This window comes from Lemur catta, chromosome 7 (genome assembly GCF_020740605.2).
Source record: "Lemur catta isolate mLemCat1 chromosome 7, mLemCat1.pri, whole genome shotgun sequence".
Classification (NCBI taxonomy): domain Eukaryota; kingdom Metazoa; phylum Chordata; class Mammalia; order Primates; family Lemuridae; genus Lemur; species Lemur catta.
In genome coordinates, this window is record NC_059134.1 from 83,695,270 (window position 1) to 83,718,450 (window position 23,181).

Here is a 23,181-nt window from a genome sequence, read left to right on the forward strand (position 1 = left end):
TGTGCTAATGATTTTTTTGTTTTTGTTTTTGTGTTTGTTCTTAAGACAGGGTCTCTCTCTGTTGCCCAGGCTAGAGTGTAGTGGCATCATCATAGCTCACTGCAGCCTTAAACTCCTGGGCTCAAGCAATCCTCCTGCCTTGGCCTCCCAAAGTGCCGGGATTGCAGGCATGAGCCACCACGCCTGTCCCCTTTTGTACTAATAGTATTCTGAGCCTGAGGACAGCCAGATGAGAGGCAGATCTTGAATAACAAGGGACCAGTTGAAGTCAGAGAGTGGCTAAAGTCAGAGAGGAAGGCCATCTGGCTTCTTAGGTAGGTCCTCACCACGTGGCCTGTACTGGTGGAGTCTTCATATACCAGAGTCTGGCCCTCAGCTTTGCCTAGTGGCCCCCAGAGTTCAGCAGGACCAGGAGGACCAACTCATGCTAACCAGGCTTACAAGAGATAGATATATAAACCAGCTTGCCAATATATTGATTTAAAATACAGACTAGAACTACCACAGAGATGGGACTTCTCCTTCTAAGTTGTCGATACTCTGTCCTGTAGGAAAACTTATATGGGGAGCCAAATTGCAACAGGGATAATGATAGTCTGTGCATACAGTCCTTCAACTTTTAATTGAGCACCTACTATATGCAAGGCCCTGTTACAGGCCTTGGTGATGTAGCAGTGAACAAGAGACAAAGAACTCCCTGCCCTCTTGCAGTGAACATTCTAATGGAGGGGCAGGGGTGACATGATGAGCAGACACAGGCACAGGATGTCAGATGGTTTAGAGCCTTGCTACTCCAAGTGTGGGAGGAGGGGCCTGCAATGTGGGCATCACCTGGGAGCTTGTTATAAAGGCAGAACCTCAGGACCCACACCCCAAACCCACAGAATCAAAATCCACATTGGAACTAGCTCCCTAAGCGATTGGTTTGTACATTAAAGTTTAAGAAGCACTGCTTTAGGCTGGGCGCGGTGGCTCTCGCCTGTAATCCTAGCACTCTGGGAGGCTGAGGCGGGTGGATCGCTTGAGCTTAGGAGTTTGAGACCCGCCTCAGCAAGAGCGAGACCCCGTCTCTACTAAAAACAGAAAAATTAGCCAGGCGTCATGGCACGCACCTGTAGTCCCAGCTACTCAGGAGGCTGAGGCAGGAGGATGGCTTAAGCCCAGAAGTTTGAGGTTGCAGTGAGCTATGATGACACCATTGCACTCTACCAGGGGTGACAGAGAGACTCTGTCTCAAAAAAAAAAAAAAAAAAAAAGAAGAAGAAGAAGAAAAAGCAGCACTGCTTTAGAGAAAATTGAAGTAGGATGAGGGGGATGGAGAGTGCCTGGGGCAGGGACGATTATTTCATACACAGAGCACAGGGACCTGCAGGAAGTGACAGGGAAGCCAGGTGCATATCTAGGGGAAGAACATTCTGGGTGAAGATCATTCTGATCAGCCAGTGCAAAGGCCCTGAGACAGGAGCATATCTGTACGTTCAAGGACCAGTGGGAGCTGGTGGGATGGGAGCAGAGTGAGTTAAGGGAAGACCAACAGGTTGTAAGGCCAGAGAAGTAGAAAAGGAGGCCAGGCTGCCCGGGGGATGGGGGCCCAGGTCACTTAGGGTCTTGTAGACATTACAAGGACACCGACTCTTACTCTAAATGGGGTAGGAACCCCTGCAGCGTTTTGAGGAGAGGAGTGTTGTGATCTGGGTTTTGGACCACTCTGGCTGCTGTCTTGTGAACAGACCACTGGCGACAGGGCAAGGGAGGAGGGCCACTGCAGTGACTCAGGTGAGAGGTGTTGGTAACATGGGCCCCAGTTGGAGCCAGTGGTAAAAGGAACTGAAGAAATCCTGGGTCTGTGTTGAAGGCGGAGGTGACAGGTTTGTTGGGGAGCAGGATGTTGGGTGAGAGTGCAGGAGAAAGGTCAGCATCGATGGCAGGGTTATGCACCTGAGCAGGTGGATGAAGCAGCTGCCGTTGCTTGGAGTGAAGACCATCTCAGGAAGAACAGGTTTGGAGGGAGGTTAAGAGCTGGGCTCTGAACATAGTATGTTTGGTGTGTCTGTTAAGTGTCCAGCTGGAGATTTGGGTTGGCAGCTGGATGTAGGAGTCTAGAGTTCAGAGTAGAAGTCCTGCCTGGAGATACGGAGATACGTGCATGAGCAGCATCAGAGCACAGATGGTATTTAAACCGTGAGTCGTGAGACCGTCTAGGGAGTAGGAGAGAAGCTGGGTGGTATTAACGGACAGCATCACCAAGCTGAAACAGCCAGTGCAGCCATTTCGTCCGCCAGGGCAGACCTGTATCCAGCTAGTGTGCCCACATCTGCAGCTGGGGCACGTTCTCCTGGCATGTCTGGTCCTTGCCTGCCCTTTGGTTCTCTTTCTCTAGATTCCTGCAGACACCACTCTCTTCCAGTAACTCTTTCTCCCTGCAGACAAGCTCTTTGGTTACTGTTTTTTTTACTCCAGTTCTAAGAGTCTATTGGGCTTTTGGATTGGACCAAAGGGTTTTCCAAGTATCCTTTCCAAGTGATCCTGGGAGAGACTTAGTCATCTCGTGTTGACGACTTTTCCTTTTTCTTACATTATCCTAACCCAGCTTACCCAAAAGTTGAAAGAATTACATGGTGAACACCTATGTTCCCACCACCTGGAACCCACACGTAACATTTTATTGTGTATTTTTATACACCTGTTTGTCCATCCATTCCCCCATCAATCCACTTTCTTTTTTGATGCATTTCAAAGTGAGTTACATCATAGGTAGACTTCAGCCCTCAACACTTGAGCTTGCATATCATTGACTAGAGATCAATATTTGTCTGTTTTAGGTAATATTTACTTACAGAGAAATGTACAGATCTTAAATATATCATGTGATGAACTTTGACAAATGTGTACATCTGTGTAAGCCCAGTCTCTGTCATGATCTAAAGCATGAGAATTGCCGTGTTGGGTTAATTCATCCCCGTCCCACCCCCTCTGTTCTAGCAGCACGTTCCTAGTGACAGGCACTGTGGTTGCCCTTCTTTACGCTGGTTCTGAGAACAGCCTGATCCTTTGGATTAGACTGAGGCATTCCAAGCTTCCCAGCCAGCCATTCTGGGGGAGAGCCATCCGCTCACTCACAGGGTGACTTCACGACAATATTTAGAGGTCATTTCTCTGTGGCTCTTGCCTCCTGACTCCCGCACACATTTCTTATGCTCAGATTTCTTCTCTCCTCTTCTCTTTGGACTCTTGGACACGGCCGGTGGGGAAAATTGACACTGGTGCCTCTTTTTCCTCCTCCTCCTCTTAATAGTGGTGGAGGCTGGTGTTACAGAGCACCTGCTGGGACCCACGCCCAGGCATCACAGAGTGATAGCCCCGTTTTATAGATGAGGAAACTGAGCCTCAGAGAGCTTGGGTAACTTGCCCGAGGTCACACAGCTGCAGAGGCAGAGGCTTTCTGACCCAAACGCTCTTATCCTCCACATCCTCCTGTCTCGTGACTCTGGGGTGGGGGGCTATGTCCTCCTCCCTGTGCTCCTTGTCATGTGCTCGCTGATGGCTCCTCCCACAGCCGTGGTGAAGAATCCACCCAACAACCTGTGGATCATCGCCGCGGTGCTGGCGCCCATCGCCGTGGTCACGGTCATCATCATCATCATCACTGCCGTGCTCTGCAGGAAGAACAAGAACGACTTCAAGCCAGACACCATGATCAACCTGCCTCAGAGGGCAAAGGTAGGCGGTGGGGGAGGGCCGGGCCGGGCCTGCGGGGGCTCCGCCTGCGTCTCCCTCTGGCTCGGGAGGCCACGGCGAGTGCTTTCAGAAGCGCCGTCACAGGTTGAAGGAGACCCTTTATTTCAGAGTCAGAACCTGATGGCTCGTGGTTACCAGGTGCTTGCTCGGCCGTGTTTCCACGCGCTCTACGTACAGCCACTCTCTCACTCTCAGCCCCTCTTTGAGGAAGGACTACTGTTTTACAAATGAGGAAACTGAGGTACAGAAAACTAGGAGCTAGAGTGACCTGGAAGGGCCCTTAGAGCGAATTCAGCTGGACGCCCTCCCTTTACACAGGAACAGTGACTCCATCAAAGTCACACAGCGAGTAGGGAGCAGAACTGGTGGTAGAACCAGGTCTGCAGGTTTGTGTCCCCCAAATTCACATGCTGAAGTCCTGACCCTCAACATGACAGTATTTGGAGATGGGGCCTGTGAGAGGTGAGTAGGCCATGAGGGTGGAGCCCCTGGGGATGGGATTAGTGCCCTTCCGCCATGGGAGGACAACAGAAGTTGGTGGCCTGCACCCCAGAAGAGGGCTCCCACCAGAACCTGACCATGCTGGCACCTTGACCTTGGACTTCCCAGCCTCCAGAACTGTGAGAGATAAATTTCTGTTGTCAGCCATCCAGTTTAAGGTATTTTGTTATAGTGGCCTGAACTCACTAAGACAAGGTCTCTCAGCTTCTAATGCAAGGCTCTTGGGGGCACATCAGACCCTCAGGCCTCTCCATGTTCTGCGGGCTGGACCTTCAGAGGCTGCCGTGGTGGACAGAGCCCCGGCCAGCAGCCTCCAGCTCAGGGGCTCCACTGAAGCCTGTCCTGGAGACCCGTGCTTCCTCTGTGGCCTGCACGTCCCTGCACCACCCGCCTCTGGAGCCTGGGAGGGAAATGGTCTAGGCAATTCTGAAGGCTCGTTTTCCAGGCACGTAGCTCCCCTTGTGACATTGCCTGAGGGAAACGGGCTAACCGTAGTACCTGATGTTTAAATAATGTCTTATAATTTGCTGGGCTCTTCTAGGTCTGTCACCTCATTTGTTCCTCACAGCAGCCCTGTGAGGTAGGTCATAGCCAGGGAAGGTTTAATTATCCTCATTTTACTGCCAAGAAACCCAAAAGGAAGAGAGACTTGAGGACTTACCCAAAGCCACACAGCCAGCAGCAGACTGAGGCCCACACCTGAGTCTTCGAGCTCTTTCTCCATCACACATCTACCTCAACCCTGAGATTCGGCAGGTGGGATGCTCTTCCAGTCTGGATTTCCGAGCTTTGTCTACCTGTGCAGGAATGAAACAGTGAATTACCCCTCACACTTCCTATCCATTGCAATGCATGTCAGCTTTGGAGATTGTCCTTACGGGGTCACGCGTGCCTTAGTTCTTTCCAGATGATCACACCTCGCTTCAGCACAAAAAAAAATCAAAGGATTTTTATTATTTGTTAAACCAACATACCTGTTGCGAAGCTGCAGCTTGATTAGACACTGTCTCCAGAAAAGCCAAACCCCAAAGAATGTTGTTGTTTCTGTTGACACGAAGGCACCTGCTTCCCAGACGCAAGATGTTGGGAAGAAGTGAACATTGGGAATTGCCCAAGCAGTGAAAAATGAAACTGTTCCAAGAAAGGGTATTTCATTTCCCTCTTACCTTAGTTACAACGTGAGCCTTTTGGACATAACAGTAATTACCAGCATCTAATTGCACCTGAGTCCAGGAAAGCGAAACACGCCACACTGAGGTTGTAAGTGGCATTATAAATTAAACTAAAATTTTATTAATCTGCCAAACTGAGTAGGGCAATGCACGATTTCAGCATACCTTCTGGCTTGAAAGCTGTTTGAAGGTGGAATAGATTAATGTTTGTGGTTTTCCATCGTTGCTTTTGTGTTCCTACCCAGTGCATCGTGCTCTGTGCGATACCTGGCTGACATTGAAAATCAAGCAAATTTATGTTCCACGAGATGATTGAATTCGCTCGTGTGTGGTGGTGCTGGTTGTTTTCCCTCAATGAGGCTGGGCCACACGCGTAGATTTCCAGAGCCCTTTTATCACAGGAGCCAGAAGGGTGGAACTGCCTCTTGCTTGCTGCAGTTCTGCTGTGCAGCCAGGGACACTGCGGTGTTGGAGAGAAGGGAGGCCGCCCGCCTCACTTCTCACAGCCTCGTGCATGTGAGCAGAATGCAATTAATGCCGAGGCACAAGGCAGAATGAAAAAGTTAGCCTTTGCTGCAAATCGTAGACTAGGAGGATGGTCCCAGGGACATCACTGAGTCTTTAGAATGTAGGCAACAGCACCAGAGGATAGTCCAGGCATCCTCCCCGAGACTCAGTAATAAACCTAATGTGCTAAGCAGAGGAGGTGAGTGTGGCTTTCCTGGGAGCTGAGGCCACAGCGTGGACACCACCGCCTTCTCCAGAGACAAGGTGCCATAGACATACCCTGTTACCGTTGTCGTCAGCTGGGCTTCTGCAGGCAGAATGTCGAGAAAATGATAAATGCAAGAGCACCAGGTGTCATGATTCTCATCACCTCCTTTCTTCCTAGTTCACTTCTCTGTACTCTTTGTCATTGGGTTTACAGCCTTTGTTCCAGTTTTTTATTTCATGTAATGAAGAGAATATGGCTCCCTGGAACAGGCAAGCTTAGGGGAAAGTAGCTGGGCCATATCCAGATGCAGGGTGGCACTTGGAGGGCCGATAATGGTTGGCATAACCATTTGCTTGGGACTGGTCAGTCACCTGCTAAGAACAGCCGACTGTTTTCTCTCTCACACATGCTATCTGTATGACCTCAGGAAAGTTACTTAACATCTTTGTGCCTCAGTTTTCCCATCTGTGAAATGGGGATGATAAGAATATCTGTGTATAGGTTGTTGTGAGGATTGTGAGTTAATAATATGTAAATTGCTTTGAGCTCTGCCTGGTACATAATAAATTTTACATACAAGTTGGCTTTTATTGTTACATATACTTTTTTCTTAAAAGGTCTTGGCGATGTATCTACCTTTGAAACTATTGGAGATTATTTTTATTTGATAATTTTATAAAACTCATTGGAGTAATTATAGATACTTAATGATGTTGTTTTACTAGGGTTGGGAGTCACTAGTATGTCCAATGGGAAATTAATTAATCTCCAGTAATTTTTAAGTTGAAGTTGAAAGACTACTACCTTGGGAGTTAGAAGAGTGAGGGACTGACTAGTCTTGAGTCATTCACCACTTAGCTGTGTGATCTTGGGCAAGTCACTGAACCTCTCTGAGCTTTTGTTTTCTTATCTATAAAATGAAGACTGTGATGTTTGCCCTGCTTACCTAATGGGTTTGTTGTGAGGATGAAATGAGGTGTCAATGTTTTGCATGCCATAAATACTGAACATACACAGGGATTTTTGTGGTTAATAATGCAGGTGTAATTAACCTAATAAAAATGGCCACCTTTTAAGCCTGTCATTCCTTAATGTCTCTCTTTCTGCACACCCATCACTGACCCAGTCACCTGAAGAATCCAGCAGATAACTTCAACCCAGTGTAAAGGGTAAGGTCAAATCCAGAGAGAGTGGGGAGAGAGGGAGAGACAGGCCCAGCACTAGCTGTCCCCATCACTAGGTTCTTGGGAAGTCTTAGCTGCTGTTGGAGACTCCCAGTTCCTCACAGACAGGCCAGGAGTCTCAGCCAGGCCAAGTATGGTAGGAGATGTCCAACCACAATGGCGGCTGCAGGGGGAAAGGAGGTGCCGTGGGCAGACTCATCCAAGCGGTGGTTAGATGACCTAGTCACATAGTAGGTTCAAATGCTGGCTCCATCACAGGCCAGCTGTGTGGGCTTGGGTAAGTGGCTTTACCTCTCTAAACCTCAGTTTCCTCATCTGTAAAATGGGGACCCATAATCCCTACCTCCTTGAACTATAGTGAGGATGCAGTGACGTAACTGATGAAATGTGCTCAGGATTGTACCAGTAGTCTCGAATGAGGCTGAAACCGTGAGCTCCTTGAGGGTGAGGAACCAGGTATTATTCTTTGTGTCCTCAGCACCAAGCACAGGCCGTGTCTTCAGAACAAAATGGAATGGGATAATGGGGAGGGGGCAGTAGGGGTGTGGTGGGGAAGGGACTCACAGAGATGAGGCTGGGTAGGTGGGCTCAGCTGGAATGTGAAGGGCCTTGAGTACCTTGCCAAAGAATTTGGGTGCTGAAACACTTTTAATGAGGGAGTGACAGATGTGGTTTTAAGGAAGATAACTTTGGAGGCTGTTGGCTTTTGTCCACAGATGCCTCATGCACTTGGGATTTCAGACACTGTGCAACTAAAACCTTGCCAATCTCCCAGGAGTGAGTGAGAGGAGCACCCGCCTGCTTAAGGGAGAGGTGTGGGTTAAAGAGCGATTCCATAAATTCCATTTCATTATTAATGATTGTACTGCTTCACAAGTGGTAACACATTTCCCTCTGTTTTCAGATCTGTGGTCACTAATACTCAAGGGTGGTGGAGGTGAAACAGATAAGATTATCTTCATTTCTCAGATGAGCAAATTGAGACTTGGCAAAGGCACACACATACTGTTACACATGAAGGTCTACGGGAGTGGAGTTAAGGGGTAACCAAATATTTCTAGGCAAGAGCTAATCCACAGGACCTGTTTAATGTATCAGTTAAGAATTGTTTCTTATTCGCAGTATGCATTCACTTAAAATTTGTGGTCTAAAATCCTTGAAAGAATTTGTTCTCACACACCTATTTGTGTCTCGTTTACACTGTTCATTTTTCCGAGCAAGTCTTATGTGTAGAGATTCTGTAGCTAGGTAGAATGAATACGGATTCTGATTTTGCAGAGGGAGAAATAACGATTGAGGATTTGAGTTAACTCCTGTTCACCAGAAAGCCAAGTTTCATGCCAATATGTGCACTTTGCTGCACGTCTTCTCTTAAAGCTGTGGTTAGAGTCACACTTCCCAAGAAATGTGAATGCAAACCTGTGTCCTCTTTGCAGCCTGTACAAGGCTTTGATTACGCCAAGCAACACCTGGGCCAGCAAGGGGCGGACGAGGAGGTCATTCCCGTGACTCAGGAAACGGTGGTCCTCCCACTGCCCGTGAGAGACGCGCCTCAGGAAAGAGACATCGCGCAGGACGGAAGCACCGTCAAGACGGCCAAGTCCACTGAGACCAGAAAGAGGTGAGCCTGGGCCGACTCCTGCCCCTCCGTGTCTGCAAGAGAAATAACAGATGATGAGAACAGCTGAATGCCCTCGAGTCGGTTCCACTGTTCTCTTTAAAAATTCCCCTTCATGCTCAGTCTGAATATTTGAAAAGGAGGCCAAGATAGATGACGGGAATCACAACACCTGCTTCGTGTGAGCCACCTTTTGTAAGGTTTCGTATTCACTAATAACCACAACAGCAGACTTAGCTCTTATATTTACCATAACAAATTTGGCACTGATGTCACACTTATATTTTTAACTCATATTAAAAGCAGTGCCTTTGATTCAGTGCAGTTGTATTTTACCTGGCAATTTCTCAGTAGAGTTTCCAATTTCAGTTGACACCGTTTATTCAGTTTTTACTAGGAACGGAGCACTCCAACAGGCTGCAGGAGTACAACAGAAATGTATAAGGTTGGTCCCTGACCCCAGGGATCTCGTGATGAGAGAGAGAGAGAGGGAGAGAGAACTGGAATACCAAGCACGATGTGTGGGTGCCCACCAGGGAGTCTGAGTGGAGGGCTGTAGGAAAGAGAGGAGGGAGAACTTCATTCTAACCAAGGGAAGCATCGTGGAGAAAGCTATGCTTTAGCTGAGCCTGGAAGGGTGAGTGGGATCGGAATAGGTGGGCAGAGATAAAGGCATCCAGTGTGAAAGAGTGGGGGAGAGGAGGGGCAGGCACGTTCTCCAAGTGGTGAGTGACCCTAGAGTTGAGAGTTCATAGTGGCTAGGGTTTAGTGAGGGATGAGAAGATACATTAAAATTGCAGAAAGTCTTGACTACCAGGCTGAGGCGTCTGACCTTTGTTCTCTAGGCAATGGGCAGCCACTGAAAGTTCTTTATTAGGGCAGCGCTGTCCATCCTGTAAGAGAGACTGCTCTGATGGCAATGTGGATGAGAGATGGGAGAGGTTAGGTTACAGGCAACGAGGCTTGACTTCCAGGAGCTCTTGGTACCTCTGAACCAGGTGCAGAGGAACAGAGGATCGGATTTCAGCTTGTGTAGGAAAGGTTGGGGCATGTGGATTAGTTATCAACAAGCCACTCCCCAACAAACCACTCCAAAGCTTAGGAGCTTGAAACGACAGCCATTTATTTAGCCTGTGATTTTGGTGTGTCAGCAGTTTGGGCTGAGCTTGGCTGATCTCAGCTGGGCTTGCTCATGTGTCTCTAGTCAGGTGGCAGGTCAGCTGGGCTGACTTGTTGATGCTGGCTTTGTCTGGAGTGGCCCCACTTCCTGTGGCCTCTCTCCACGTGGTGTGTCCTCCTCCAGCAGACCAGCCCTGGATCTCTCACAGTGCAGTTCCAAGGTTCCAAGGGCAGCAAGAAACATAGCTCTAAAGTGCAAACATTTTTCAAGTCTATGGTTGTGTCAGTTTGCTACTGTTCTGTTGGCCAAAGCAAGTCACACAGCCAAGTCCAGAGTCACTGTGGGAGAGGACTCCCCAAAGGCTGGTTACAGAGAGGTGTGGGCACACGAGGTCCATTACCGCAGTGGCGTACCCAGGGTTCAGGGAGAGCCTGAGCAGAACAGAGTCGAAATGCACAGAGAAGCAATAGACGACTTGTGTGGATTAACTTGCAAGTCGTGTTACCGACAGCAGTGATTCTCATTATGGTCTTTGCCAAATACAATAGAGGCAGATTAACAACTTATTTAACACCTATTTAGAGGACACTGAAAATAAATAAATAGAATGATTAAAATTAGGATATGAACATAGCACTTCCAGGAAGGATAAAAATTATTTTCTAGCCATTCTAGTTGAGCAATTTGTGTGAAGTCTTTAAAAACATTTTTTTAGAACAAGCATTTCTTCTGGGATTAGCAAGGCACCTACTCTTGATAATCAAACTCAATTACTTGCCACCAAATTTTTATTAAGAAATATCAGCTTATTTCACAGACCCAGTGTGTGTCTCTGTGTGTGTGTATGTATATGCTTATGAAACAAATACAGATAAAGAAAATAATGTCTATACTCCTGAAGGATTTCTACATTTGCTTCATAATTATACCATAAAAATAATTCTACTAATGGCTGGCTATATCATTGCCAGAGCTTTGGGAGAAACCTCACCCCTGTTCAAGTCCAGCTGACCATGGGATTCTGATCATTTGGGAAGATTTTAAGACACCAAACCCAGGAGAAAACCCATCGTGAATCTATGTTTCTGGCTTCCCCATCTTGCCACATCAGTTTCCTCATCCCTGCCACATAAGGACTGCCCGCCCTCTCAGAATGGGTCTGTTAGATGATCCAGAAAGTTTTGTAAGTGAAAAATAGGGGAAACCAGTGACTTGACAGTTATTGATACCTCAATTTTTAAAAATTATGTTAAAACTGAAATCTGAGGATTCAGCCACTTCCAGGAAGCCAGATGGGTGTTGTGAGTCCTTTTCCTCCAGTCTAGGGTCTCGGTGATGCTATTTTGTGGTGTGTGATTGGGATTGACGGGCCAGGGTGGAGAATTGGCCTCATAGGGGCAGCAAAAGCGCTTCTATGTAGTGATTGGCCATAATTGTTCAGGAGTTGACTAATCCCCAACCCAGAAATTTTCTTCCAGGCTTCGTGTCTGCCCATGTCCTCAGAATGGGGACTATTAAGTTCAGTAGCCTAAAGCTGCAACCTCACAGGGGACTTTCTGGCTTTCACAACCACTGTTGTCACTGTTGCATGAGTGGACACACACATACACACACACACACACACACACACACACACATATGTGAGCACCAAATCTCACTCTCTGTTTTTGACCAGAAGATTTTGAGTTGAAGATTCCATGTAAACATAAGTCTGTAAACTAATGCAAAGAGCAAAGCAGAACTAGGTTTTCTCTACAGAAATTTGCTCATTGACACCTTTCCTTAGAGTGAGAGGAATAGCCAGAAAATTGTTTCAGGATCCAGTGAGGGAAAGGGCATGAAAATGCTGCAAAAACCATTAAGTATTTTGTGAATGTAGAATAGGTTACAAAAAGCCCTTCCCTTTCCTTTTTTTCTGGACCTAAATGAAAGCTTTTTTGTCCCTATAAAGCCAGTCGGGAGAGTAGGTGTCATGAACCATGAGATTCTGAAAACAATTCAGGGCCACGTGACTTCTCTGTGTGTGTAGATTTGCACACCCAGCACTCGGCAAGCAGATAGCTGTCGGGTAAATAAATAACATGCATTCAATAAATTAATGCCTTATCTTTGTTATCCCAGGCTACATTCTTTGTATGACTGGTTTTCTAGGATGTTAAAAGGTATCACAGTGAAAAAGATTTGTGGCCAAATAAATTTGGAAATGCTGGATTAAACAAAACCAGATGAGTCTGTCTCTGACAGAACTGATCAGAGCCTAATGCTAATGTGCATTAGGAATCTCCAAAGAAGGAATATAGTAAACGTTTCCCAAACTTCTACTTGTCTGTGGAACTTTGTTGAGGAACATCTCACTTGGCTCTAGTGTTCGTGGAATGCTCTTGGCAGACACTGCCTCATCCCATGGATATCCCAACTTTCATTGTTCGTGGCTGTTAGGGTGCTAAAAGTGTACAGACTGGGAATTCTAAATTCCCAGGGGGTGGGGGGGAGAAGGGAGGAGGAGGCAGAGGAGCATCCGCAAGGATGCACAGCTCCCCCTGGGGAAGAGCTTCCTCAGTCTTCCATTGCAGGGGCTGGATGCCATTATTTTCTAAATGTGGACGGTTGACAATAGCAGAAGAGGCCTCTAGAAGTCTGCCTTCTGACTGCGTCCCACAGAAGGGAGGCAGCGGGTCTTTCTGCTCAGTCTGCCCCCAGGCTGGCACAATCTGAGGCCCAGGCGAACCTCAGCAGAGGCTGTCAAAAGCTTGTTCTCCCACAGAGTTCCAGAAGGTGAGAGTCCCATCTGAGGAAGGAAAGAAGGCCTGTGACTTGCCCAGTGTGAGGGGCTGCTTCATCTGGGGTCCTTGTAGGGGACAGCAAAGGGAAGGTGTTCTGGGGTGTGGGTGAAGGGGAACCCTGGCTCCTAGGGCTCATTTGCCACTTCCCAGCTCTGCCCTGGACAGCATCTTCACCTCCGTGAGCTTCACATTCCTCGCTTGCTACACAAGGCTAGCTGCCACCAAATCAGTGGGTCGTTGTAGTGAGTCATTATCAGTTTCGAAGGCGCTCGGCACAGTCCTTGGCACGTAGTAGGTGCTCCTGATGGGGAGCTCTCGGAGAATGTGGAGTGGTGTCTTCACATCTCTGCATACCTGTATACCTGGCACAATCCCAGGCACGGAGTCGGTACACAAAAAGTATTTCCTGAACAAATACCTCTAACTGGTTGTTTCAAAATATAAATGTTTACTAGTTGCCACAGTTAAAGAGTGTATGTGTGCGTGCGTGTTTGTGCATGTGGGAGAGATTGACAGTGAAGACCCCAGTGGTGGGGCGACTTAACCTTGGATGTCAGTGTATACGTGGTGTAAAGAGAACAGCCAAAGAGAACCGGGTTTCATGCGTGTCCCTGAAGATGCACGTGTGATTCCAACCCTCTGCAACACTATCCAGAGTGTGTGTGTTAAAAAGAGGGCAAGCTACGCAAACACCATCGCCACCGTTTCCATAGTCACGGGCCAGTGGAACAGAGACGCGCACTCTCAACAGAGCCGAGCCCTGGAAAGTGCACTTCAGAACAATCGGCTGCTTAACCTGTACTGGAGTAGGGGTGGTTTTGTTTGTTGTTGTTGTTGTTTTTTTTTCTTTTCCTGTATCATTTCCTCTTTGTCGATAAAACTGGGATGAAAGGCTACAGACATAAACGGTGCAAATAAAATAACCTTGAGAGGCGGCTGCTGTAGTTGAAACTTACTGTCTCCCTGTTGCTATGGTTACCTCCAGCAGGTCGCCCAGTGAGAATGGCTCTGTCATCAGCAACGAATCAGGGAAGCCCAGCTCAGGGAGACGCTCACCCCAGAATGTAATGGCACAGCAGAAAGTGACAAAGGAGGAGGCAAGGAAGAGAAATGGTGAGAAGCCTTCCCGCCAAGAACCACCCCCAGCCCCTCCCACGCGTGCCCACGCACACATCGTGCACACGCGTGGGCACCCTGACACGGCAGTCTGGGACCCTCAGTCCTGTCCTTCCCTGTATGCTGCCCCGCGGCTCTGCTGTGTGCCCCTGGGGTTATCCCCTTACCTGCTGCTCCGAATTGCCCTGTCCCACCTCCCCCGCCCCCTGTTCTTATGGAATCTGTGGGGTTCCTTAGGAAAAACCCTTTGCAAAACGAACTGATGTTTGCTCAGAGATTTTCCTGATTCCTGGGCTAATCAATGTGATTTCTAGTACCAGGTCTACTCAGGTGGCAGGTCTCTGAAATACTGGTCATCTTGGAGATTTCCCTCATTTTCTTGCCCTAATAAGACTCCCCTAATAAGTTTCAAAGGTTCAGTCTATACCACTGAGTCCAGACTTGCCAATCTACCTCTCTCAGAAAAAAGAAAGAAAGAAACAGATCTGCCATTAAAAAAAAAAAAAAATCAGTCTTAGGCTTCTGTCCTTATTCTTCAGGGAAACTTAACTATTTAGTTTCTTTCTCACACAGATGTCTTCCCTTCCTACAAGGACTGGTGTTGGGGTTTATTTGTAAGTGACAATGCGGTGGCATCATCTGTAGATGCAACTGTCAATGTCCTTGTGCAGCTTCCCTCTCCTGACACCTTTGCTCCAGCCCTCATCTCCACTGGATCCTCCTGTGTGTGATGCGGGCTTACTGCTGGTTTTCAGATCAGGGAAAATTCCTTTTAGATTTTAAAAGATTTGTGGGTGGAGCCTTCCACAAATGCCCAGTGAAAAGCTAAACACTCTGGCACTCTGCTTAGCTGTGCTTCCCTTTTAAAGGAGTTTGTGTAGTTCCGGGACTCTCTCTTGAAGCCAGTGCTGGAATATTTTTGTGTTTTCAAATGTCACTTACTTATTTTTTTCTGACTGAAAAAAGAAAGAGAAGAGGAAAAAAAAGAAATAATGACACAATAGATATGTATTTTGCAGGAAAGATGTGGTCCCTGTTCCCATTTCCAGCTATTATATAAAGCACTTGTTTAAACTGTCATAACTATTTGGTTCTTGAATGTTTTCTTCCCTTGAATTCTGCATGCTCTGTGTCACAGGGACTGTGCTTTCCACATCAGAATTAGGGTGTGACCTGTGGGATTTTCCCAGAATATCTGCCCCACCTGGGCCACCAGAAATCCTGCCATCAGTTCCCTGCCAGGCAAGTTCCCTGCCAAGCGAACACATGAAGAGTCCGAGTTGCTCTAGAACTTGGGAAGGGGACTTGAATTCAGCAATTTTCTTTTTCTTCCCAGGGCGAGGTGCTAAGACAGATGGGTAGAGGGACCAAGGTGACAGCAGAGACAATGGACAATGAAGCCAGAGGGGAAGTTGTTTTAACTAAGTACTGCAATGGGCATTGCCACCTGACCAAGATGGTGCCACCTGCCCTCCCAGCTCTGCCTCCTCCCTCCCCTTTCCTGCCCCCTCTCCTTTCCTTCCTCCCTTTACATACTTCCTGGAAATGTATAAAGTCAAGTCAAAGACCACCCACTCCCCTAGAAGCACCAACTCACCCACCCCAGTCCTCAAAGGATCCTGAATAACTCAGCGTGTCTTTCTCTGACCTTTTTACTATGCATGTGGCAACACACATGTCTTTGTTTTATAATCAATGTGCACATTGTTCTGTGCTCTTTTGCTCACTTAAAAATGTACAATACATAAACTCCTGTGTCAGTCCATACACATTTAACACACTGGTGTCTTTCCCCCTCCCCTGTAGAAAATCTATGGAAGAGCGAGAGAGGCTGGTTCCTGACCCCATCTACCCCCCACCCCACCTGCTCTAAATGTCCTTGGCTGGTCCTGTTTGTCCTCTCTGCCTGCCCCCTTATTCTGTTTAGGTCACTTTGATTATTTAAATATGAGCTTCAGAAACAGCAGATAGGAACATGAATAAAATGCAATTACTGTACTAGGTTGAGGTTTTTACTTGTTTGTTTTATTAAAAAGCCATCCTTCCCAGGTTTTGAGTGCTTGTTTGGTTGTACTTGATTCTTGCCAAAAATTAACCCGTTGAATTTTCAGGGTTGGTCACTTCTGTTTCACCACAGTTTTCTACTCAGTGAGGTTTGGGTTTTAAATTTTCCAATAGAAATGATAGGGCCAACTTGTTGTGTGTAAAACTCAACAGACAAAAAAGCACATCAGAATTCTAGGACAGACCTTCATTGAAACCTACGCTTGTCTTTTTTTTTTTTTAAGAGACAGAGTTTTGCTCTGTCACCCGGCTAGAGTGCAATGGTGCAATCATAGCTCACTCAGCCTGGAATTCTTGGGCTCAAGTGATCTTCCCACCTCAGCCTCCGAAGTAGTTAGGACTACAGGTGCATGCCACCATGCCTGGCTAATTTTTTACTTTAATTTTTTTTGTAGAGAAGGTGTCTCACTATGTTGCCCAGGCTGTTCTCAAACTCCTAGCCTCAAACAATACTGCTGCCTCGACCTCCCAAAATGCTGGGATTACAGGTGTGAGCCACCACATCCGACTACGTGTCCTTTTTTATTAAAGGGCTTCATTTTGTCATAATACGAGGTTAGAGTTAACCAATGAAATCAATGGTGAATTTTATTGGTTTGGAAGATGAAGGAAGGAGGGATGAAAATAACATTGCATAGAATTATGGAGAAAGCAAAAAGGTGTATTTTCATCACCTCGCCAACTTTCAAAAAGCATGGAGCACTTTTTATGTGAACGTGGCCTATGAAAATAGATTATTCTGTTGATATAGAATATTCATATACTGTTGTCTGTGGCTGAGTATCTATTTCTCATAGAGGCTAGGGTTGCTGAGGTTAATTAATAAATGGTAATGCTCTGGGCAGTTATTCTAAAACTGTTCTTGTTTTCCACCAAGTTCATTGCAACTGTAGCTTCTAATATTCCCTTTTTGTGAAAATAAGAACTTTAAAAGGAAGATACTGTTCTTCTGGTATCATGGCTGGCATGGGTCCTTGTAGGTAAACAGCCTCATTAGTTATAATAGCTGCCAGACAGTTGTAGAGTCTGTTTCATGGTGATGCTTAGATATAAGTGAGAAAGTCAGACGTAAGAGCTAGGATTTTAAAAGCAAAAACAACTTAATGCTTTCTCAGCCAAATATAGACATTTGAATTTCTGAGCCAAACCCAGTGTCACCTTAGAAAATATGTTTTCTAGGAAAAAGTTAAAAGTAAGTCCAAGAGTGGATAGGACATAATACCTGTATTTGCATGTTGAGTCATCCAGGAGCAAACAACATCCCTAAGCCTTTTGGGTCCTCCTTCCTTTATGTGACTGAAAGAGTTCACTGTCGGGTTCAGAATCTACCAGACTTTGCCTCCTAATGGTCGTGGGGCAGGTGAGGCAGGAGGAGGACAAGAATCAGAGACTTCAGAGATAAATTACTATTTTCTTAGCAGGCAGTGTTGGGGGAGAGGTCTGGGATTAAGACGTAAAGGAAGATTTGTCAGAGATATTAGCTCAAAAGCACAGTTTCAGTTTTTCTTCTTTCTTTGCCTTCCAGTGAAAGGAAGACTTGTTTTTTATGTAATAAATAACAACATAGGGTAGTGATGCCAGTTGTAGTTTATTTGTCTTTGATGAAATTTTCAGATAGTGCATGTGTTGTTTAAGAGCATTTTCTGTCTGAAATGGAGGGTGTCTCCACATGCCAAATCAGACATGAAAAAATAAAATCTCTTTTTCTAGCCTGACTTACTGAAATTAAAACCACAATGCAAACAAGGCAGGACTAGGTACGAGACAGGTGTTTAGTGGCATTGACTGTGATGTGGTGGTATTCTAGGTCACTTCCACAGTTGACTGTGACACCCTGTCCTTGCCCACTCTCCCACGCTTTTTTCTTTAGGGACTAATCGTGCATTAAAAATCCCCATGAACCTGCTATGTTCACACAACATTTTAATGCATTAATATTTAATGTAATGCCACTTAATGCATTTTTCCATAAAGTCTTTTTTGGAGGGAGGATAACTAATTATTTTTCTCTTAAGAATTCCTAGAGGAATTGTCATGCAGATCTGAATATGACTTTTTAAAAAGCAAAGATGAAAAATAACTCTAGCTTGTACAATGTCTGAGGTGTCATTTCCCTGTCCCGTTATAGCTATGCTACTCACCTTACCCTGTCCTCGGGTTGAGAGGTGAGATTGTCACAACCCCGAAGCAATAAAAAGGCTAAGTACCATCTCTTCGCCCTCTGAAGGGTTTAGGGATAGCATGCCTTTAACTTCCACGTGGTTACCTGTTCTACAGGAACTAACAACATCCTCTTTTCCCAGTCAAGAAAGTTGAGTCATTCATTTCTTCACTCTATTCAACAGATCCTTACGGAAAGCAGATTTCCGTAGCCACTGTTAAAGGCAATAAGCATCAGCCTTTCAAAAGATGGGCAAGCTGGGGCTTCTATTCTGGTGGCAGGGGTGAGGGCAGGCTGTAAGTCAGTACAACAAATTAGGAGTGATAAGTGCTGTGAAGAAAAGGTAACAGGGTGATCAGGGAGTTGTTTTAGATTGATGGTTAGGGAAAGTCATTTTCAAGCTAGAACTTGAAAACTAAGACAGAACTAGTTGTGGAAAGATCGGGGGGAAGAGCATTCTGAACACAGGGAACAGCTAATGCAAAACTCCTGCAGTGGGCACTAGTCGGATGTGCCCAAGAAGGCCACTGTGGCTGGAGCAGAGTGGACGAGGGGAGAGGGAGAAAGCGAGCTCTGTCAGGTGGCCAGCACCAGATCGGACGGTGGCTTCTGGTAGAATATGTGTTTTAGGCATGGGGAACAAGAGAGGAAGCCCAGAGGTAGGAGGTTTTTCAGGAGGGCTATAAGTTATTTATTGCCATGTAACATATCACCCCAGCACCTAGCAACCCACAATGACAATCTACATTTATTATCTTGTGTAATGTTTGGGGGTCAGGAATTTAGAAGTGGCTTAGCTGGGTGATTCTTGCTTGGAGTCCCTCATGAGGTCACAGTCAAGATGCTGGCCTGGGCTTTGGTCATCCAAACTCTTGACTGGGCCTTATGAGGTAGTCACTTGTGTGGCTGTTGGCAGGAAGCCTCTCAGGTCCTTGCCACATGGACCTTTCCATAGGGCTGCTTGGGTGTGTCTGCATAACACGGCAGCTGGCTTTTCCTGGAGTAAGTGATCCGAGAGAGAGAGCAAGGTGGAAGCCGCAATGATTTTTACGACCAAGCCCTGGAAGGAGCACACTATCATTTCTGTTATGTCCTGTTGGTTGCACAGATTCATACCTGTGCACTGTAGGTATGAATATTGGGAGGTGAGGATTACTGGGAGCCAGCACGGAGGCTGGCCGCCATAGATGGCTTTTACAGCAGTTGTCCAGGCGGGAGATAAGGGTGGCCAGACAAGAGCTGCCCAGCAAAACTGCACTCTAAAAATATATATGTATCTGGTAACACATCTAAATAGAGATTTTCCTCTGTCACTGGCTTCTTGGTGGCCTGCTATTTGCAAATTACCCCACAGAACTAAAAATATATTCCAATTATAGCCCATTGTTAGACTCCAAAGTGTTTTAGCTACATTGTATTATAACAGTTTACTTGGCTAAATTTGACAAGTCTTCTGTGATTATGATAAGTGACAGAATGATACAAACTGTGTGTTTCTCAATAATTTAAATAATACCCCAATCTCTTTATCAGACAGGAGGAAAGATGAATACACTTCTGTTACATTCATGTTTTATATAATACCTGCTTTGCTCCTAAATTGTCTACTGGTTTAGCTGTGTGAACAGACTAATTTATCTCTTGCTGAGCCATGCTCAATAAGCTGTCATTCTTGTAGTTACTTAATGGGGATATGCTCTAAGAGCAAGTAAATCAGCGAGTTACCGTAGGCCCTGGAACTTCTGTCAGCTTAGTTATGGAAGCTCAAGGCAGACTCGTGTCTTTTAGCAGTTGCAACAGCGTTTATCTGTCAGAGGGGAAATTCGTTCAATAGAGCGTAGGTGGGAATCACTCTATTTAATTAGGGAAGGTGTCTGTAGCTTTAAATTAGTTGCACTGGTGATAATTTCATAGCTTTCTTTTGTTTTAGACAGATGAAAGAAACCAAAACCCCAATCACTGGAGAAGCTGCCTTCAGAAGGAAAAAAAAAAAGGTGTCAGCAGCGATGACTGTGACTAGTTGACCAGGGAAGACTTGTTACCTTAACGTCGTGTAAAAATTAGTAGCTCTGGTGGCAGAGACTAAAATAAATACTGTTACTCTGATGATTGTGAGATTTTAAAAATAGTTGCAAGATTTGTCCAAATCCACTTTTCTCATTTCCAACTCCAACATAGAGAAAAAAGTTACTTTTTACATTTTTAAAAAATATGTTTTGTCGTTATTTTGAAAGAGTGGTTTTTACTGTTTAATTCAAACCTTTCAAATTCTTTCCTACCCGTTGATAAGGCAACGGAGGGATGAATAGTTTAAAATCCTAAATTTAAAGGAAAGCCACTAGCGGCAGCGAGCCCTTGGCACAGAACCAGGCGCTGCTGTTTCTGAGTCATTTTGAGTAAAGTAATGTCCCCAGGCTGCGAGCCTCGCGTAAATCCTCCCGTGGTCACGCAGCTCCCCTGCGTCATAAAATCGATGTGTTTCTGTTGTATTTTAGTGCCAGCGAGTGACGAAGAGGAAGGAGCAGTTCTTTTTGACAGCTCTGGCAAGGCGGCTGCTGAACCCTTCGACACGTCTTCTGGGTCCGTGCAGGTGATCGCCATAAAACCCACCGCCCTGTCCATGGTGCCTCCCTCCTCGGACAGGAACCAGGAGTCGGCTGCAGTCCTCAATGGTGAGGTGCGCACCCGGGGACCCGGAGCCAGAGAGGGTCCCACCAGCCCTCGGGGAACCCGGACTCCAAATGCTGGGTGACTGTGTCCTGTCACCTAGGGCTGTATAGGCCATTTTTACCTCTGCACGTGCCAGGGCTCCGCGGATTGAATCAGGACACAAGTCGCCCAAAATGAGTTTGTGGAGTGATGTTTTCAGAGCATTTTCTACCTTACTAGAAAGCCCAGAGAGAACTTTATAAAAACTGTGGTTACAAAGAGAAACATCAGAAGTTCTACTCCCCCATCCCCTCACACACACAACCGAATGCCTTTCTTGATAACGCTCGTGAACTGTTCATTATGGGATGCTGGTTGCAGTGGAGATGGGAGGGACTTGAATCGAGAAGGAAGGGGAGAAGATATTGTCATATGGACAGGGATGTGGCCCACTATGTAGGCTTTGAAATGACATTTATTCCTTAGAGCAGGCTTGAAACAGCCCATTGGCTGCTTCCAGGAGGGTATCAATGGATATCATGATGTCAACCCACTTTCCTAAGAGTCTGAAAAAAACTTGTAACATTCACCAGAGAGTAGTGATTTCATCAAAGAAAATTAGACAGATAGACAGATAATAGGAGATAGATAGATGATTGATAGACAGATAAATAGAGGCAGTTTAGAAGGAGAGCAGGAAGTCAGGTAAAGGCCAGGCAGGGTGGCTCATGCCTGTAATCCTAGCACTCTGGGAGGCAGAGGCAGGAGGATTGCTTGAGGTCAGGAGTTTGAAACCAGCCTGAGCAAGAGCCAGACCCTGTCTCTACTAAAAATAGAAAAAACTAGCTGGGTGTGGTGGAGTAGTCCCAGCTACCCTGGAGCCTGAGGCAGGAGGATCCCTTGAGCCTAGGAGTTTGAGTTTGCAGTGAACTATGATGATGCCACTGCACTCTAGTGAGACTTCATCTCAAAAAAAAAGATAAAAATTATCTGCCTTTCCTCCATCTTCTGCAACAGAATGGTCAATGGGTTGAAAATGTTTATGAACCTTTAAGAAGATGCATATGGAGCCTGCATGTGAATATTTACATTACACCTGTGCCCAAGCACGTGCATATATACACACACTCTCTCTCTTATGTTTTTCTGTGTTGCTGTCAGTCAGACTGCTTGTCCATCAGACTGCTTGTCCATTTCATTTTTTATACCCTGCTATTGTCACCTGCAACAAGTAGGAGATTTCCAAAGTTTTAAAGTCTTTTTCCCACCACACCCTAAGGAACATACCACAGTGCTGTACAACTGGGTGTTGTCAATGCACAGCAGGGGCTTGTCCTCATTCCACCATGTGGGCCACTTATAAAAGCCTCTGCGAGCCTGATTCAGGAAGCTCCTCTTGTTTTCTGGACAGAAAGACTTAGGTGGCCTAAAGATGGGATGGGTTAAGGTTTATCAACTTTTGTAAAAGTTGATAACTGGTTTGTAAAAAACGAGCTGGTTGTAAACTTACAGAGCAGTTCTACTCCAACCTCCTCATGTTTTAGACCAACAAACTGAAGTCCAAGGAGTCAAATGCCTTGCTCAAAGTCACATTGCAGGTTATCGTGACAGCCATGAGGTTCAGGTTTCCTGACTCCCCGACCAGTGTTCCTTCCCTAAAGCCCATCAGGGAAAGATAGCATTGTTCTTAAGAGTATGGACTCTCAAGCCACGTTGCAAGGGTTTGAATCTCAGCTCTTCTACTTCCTATCTGTGTGACCTTAAGCAGGTTAATTTATTTCTCTGTGCCTCAGCATTTCCATCCATAAAATGGGACTGCTATGAGGGTCAAATTGGTTAATATATGTAAAGCACTTAGAACAGTGCCTCGCAGACAATCAGAGCTTTGTTATTATTAATAACTACTATGATCACTTAGCTGATGAGGAAAGATTAATTGATCATGTACTTTATGCCCCTTGGCTCTATAATTCGAGAATCTGGATGTCTTCTCAAAACCAATTGCAGCCACTGAATCTTTTTGGGGGCAGAATTCTGCCACCAGACACACAAGCCCAGTGATTAGAGGCCTCTGAGGCTGACACTAATGCACCGATAACAGCTCTAGATTAGGACCCACTGCCCAGTTATGGACCCATGCCATGGCCACCATGCCTGGATCTTCCCACCCCAGCTTAATGACATGAATGTCATAGAGACAGGTTCCAAATCTGGGGTACATTCAACTTACCACTCCCTTTCCTCCCAGGCCCATCACCCTGTCACAGAAGAACAAGTGAGCATTTTTCTTGTCCAGAAATGGAAAGTTGCTACATTTTGGTAGTTAAAGGAATGGCATTTGGATTGGGAGAGAGCTCTGA

General features: G+C 46.1%; 1 protein-coding gene across 1 annotated transcript in view; it reads left to right on the plus strand.

The window, feature by feature from the left end:
• Positions 1–23,181, plus strand: part of KIAA1549L (KIAA1549 like) — a 256,074-nt gene that overhangs the window by 185,593 nt on the left and 47,300 nt on the right. Inside the window, exons 11-14 of the mRNA XM_045557763.1 lie at positions 3,557–3,720; positions 8,747–8,931; positions 13,817–13,944; positions 20,668–20,849. Of these exons, the coding sequence (XP_045413719.1) occupies positions 3,557–3,720; positions 8,747–8,931; positions 13,817–13,944; positions 20,668–20,849 (659 nt within the window). The remainder of the gene's footprint in view (positions 1–3,556; positions 3,721–8,746; positions 8,932–13,816; positions 13,945–20,667; positions 20,850–23,181) is intronic.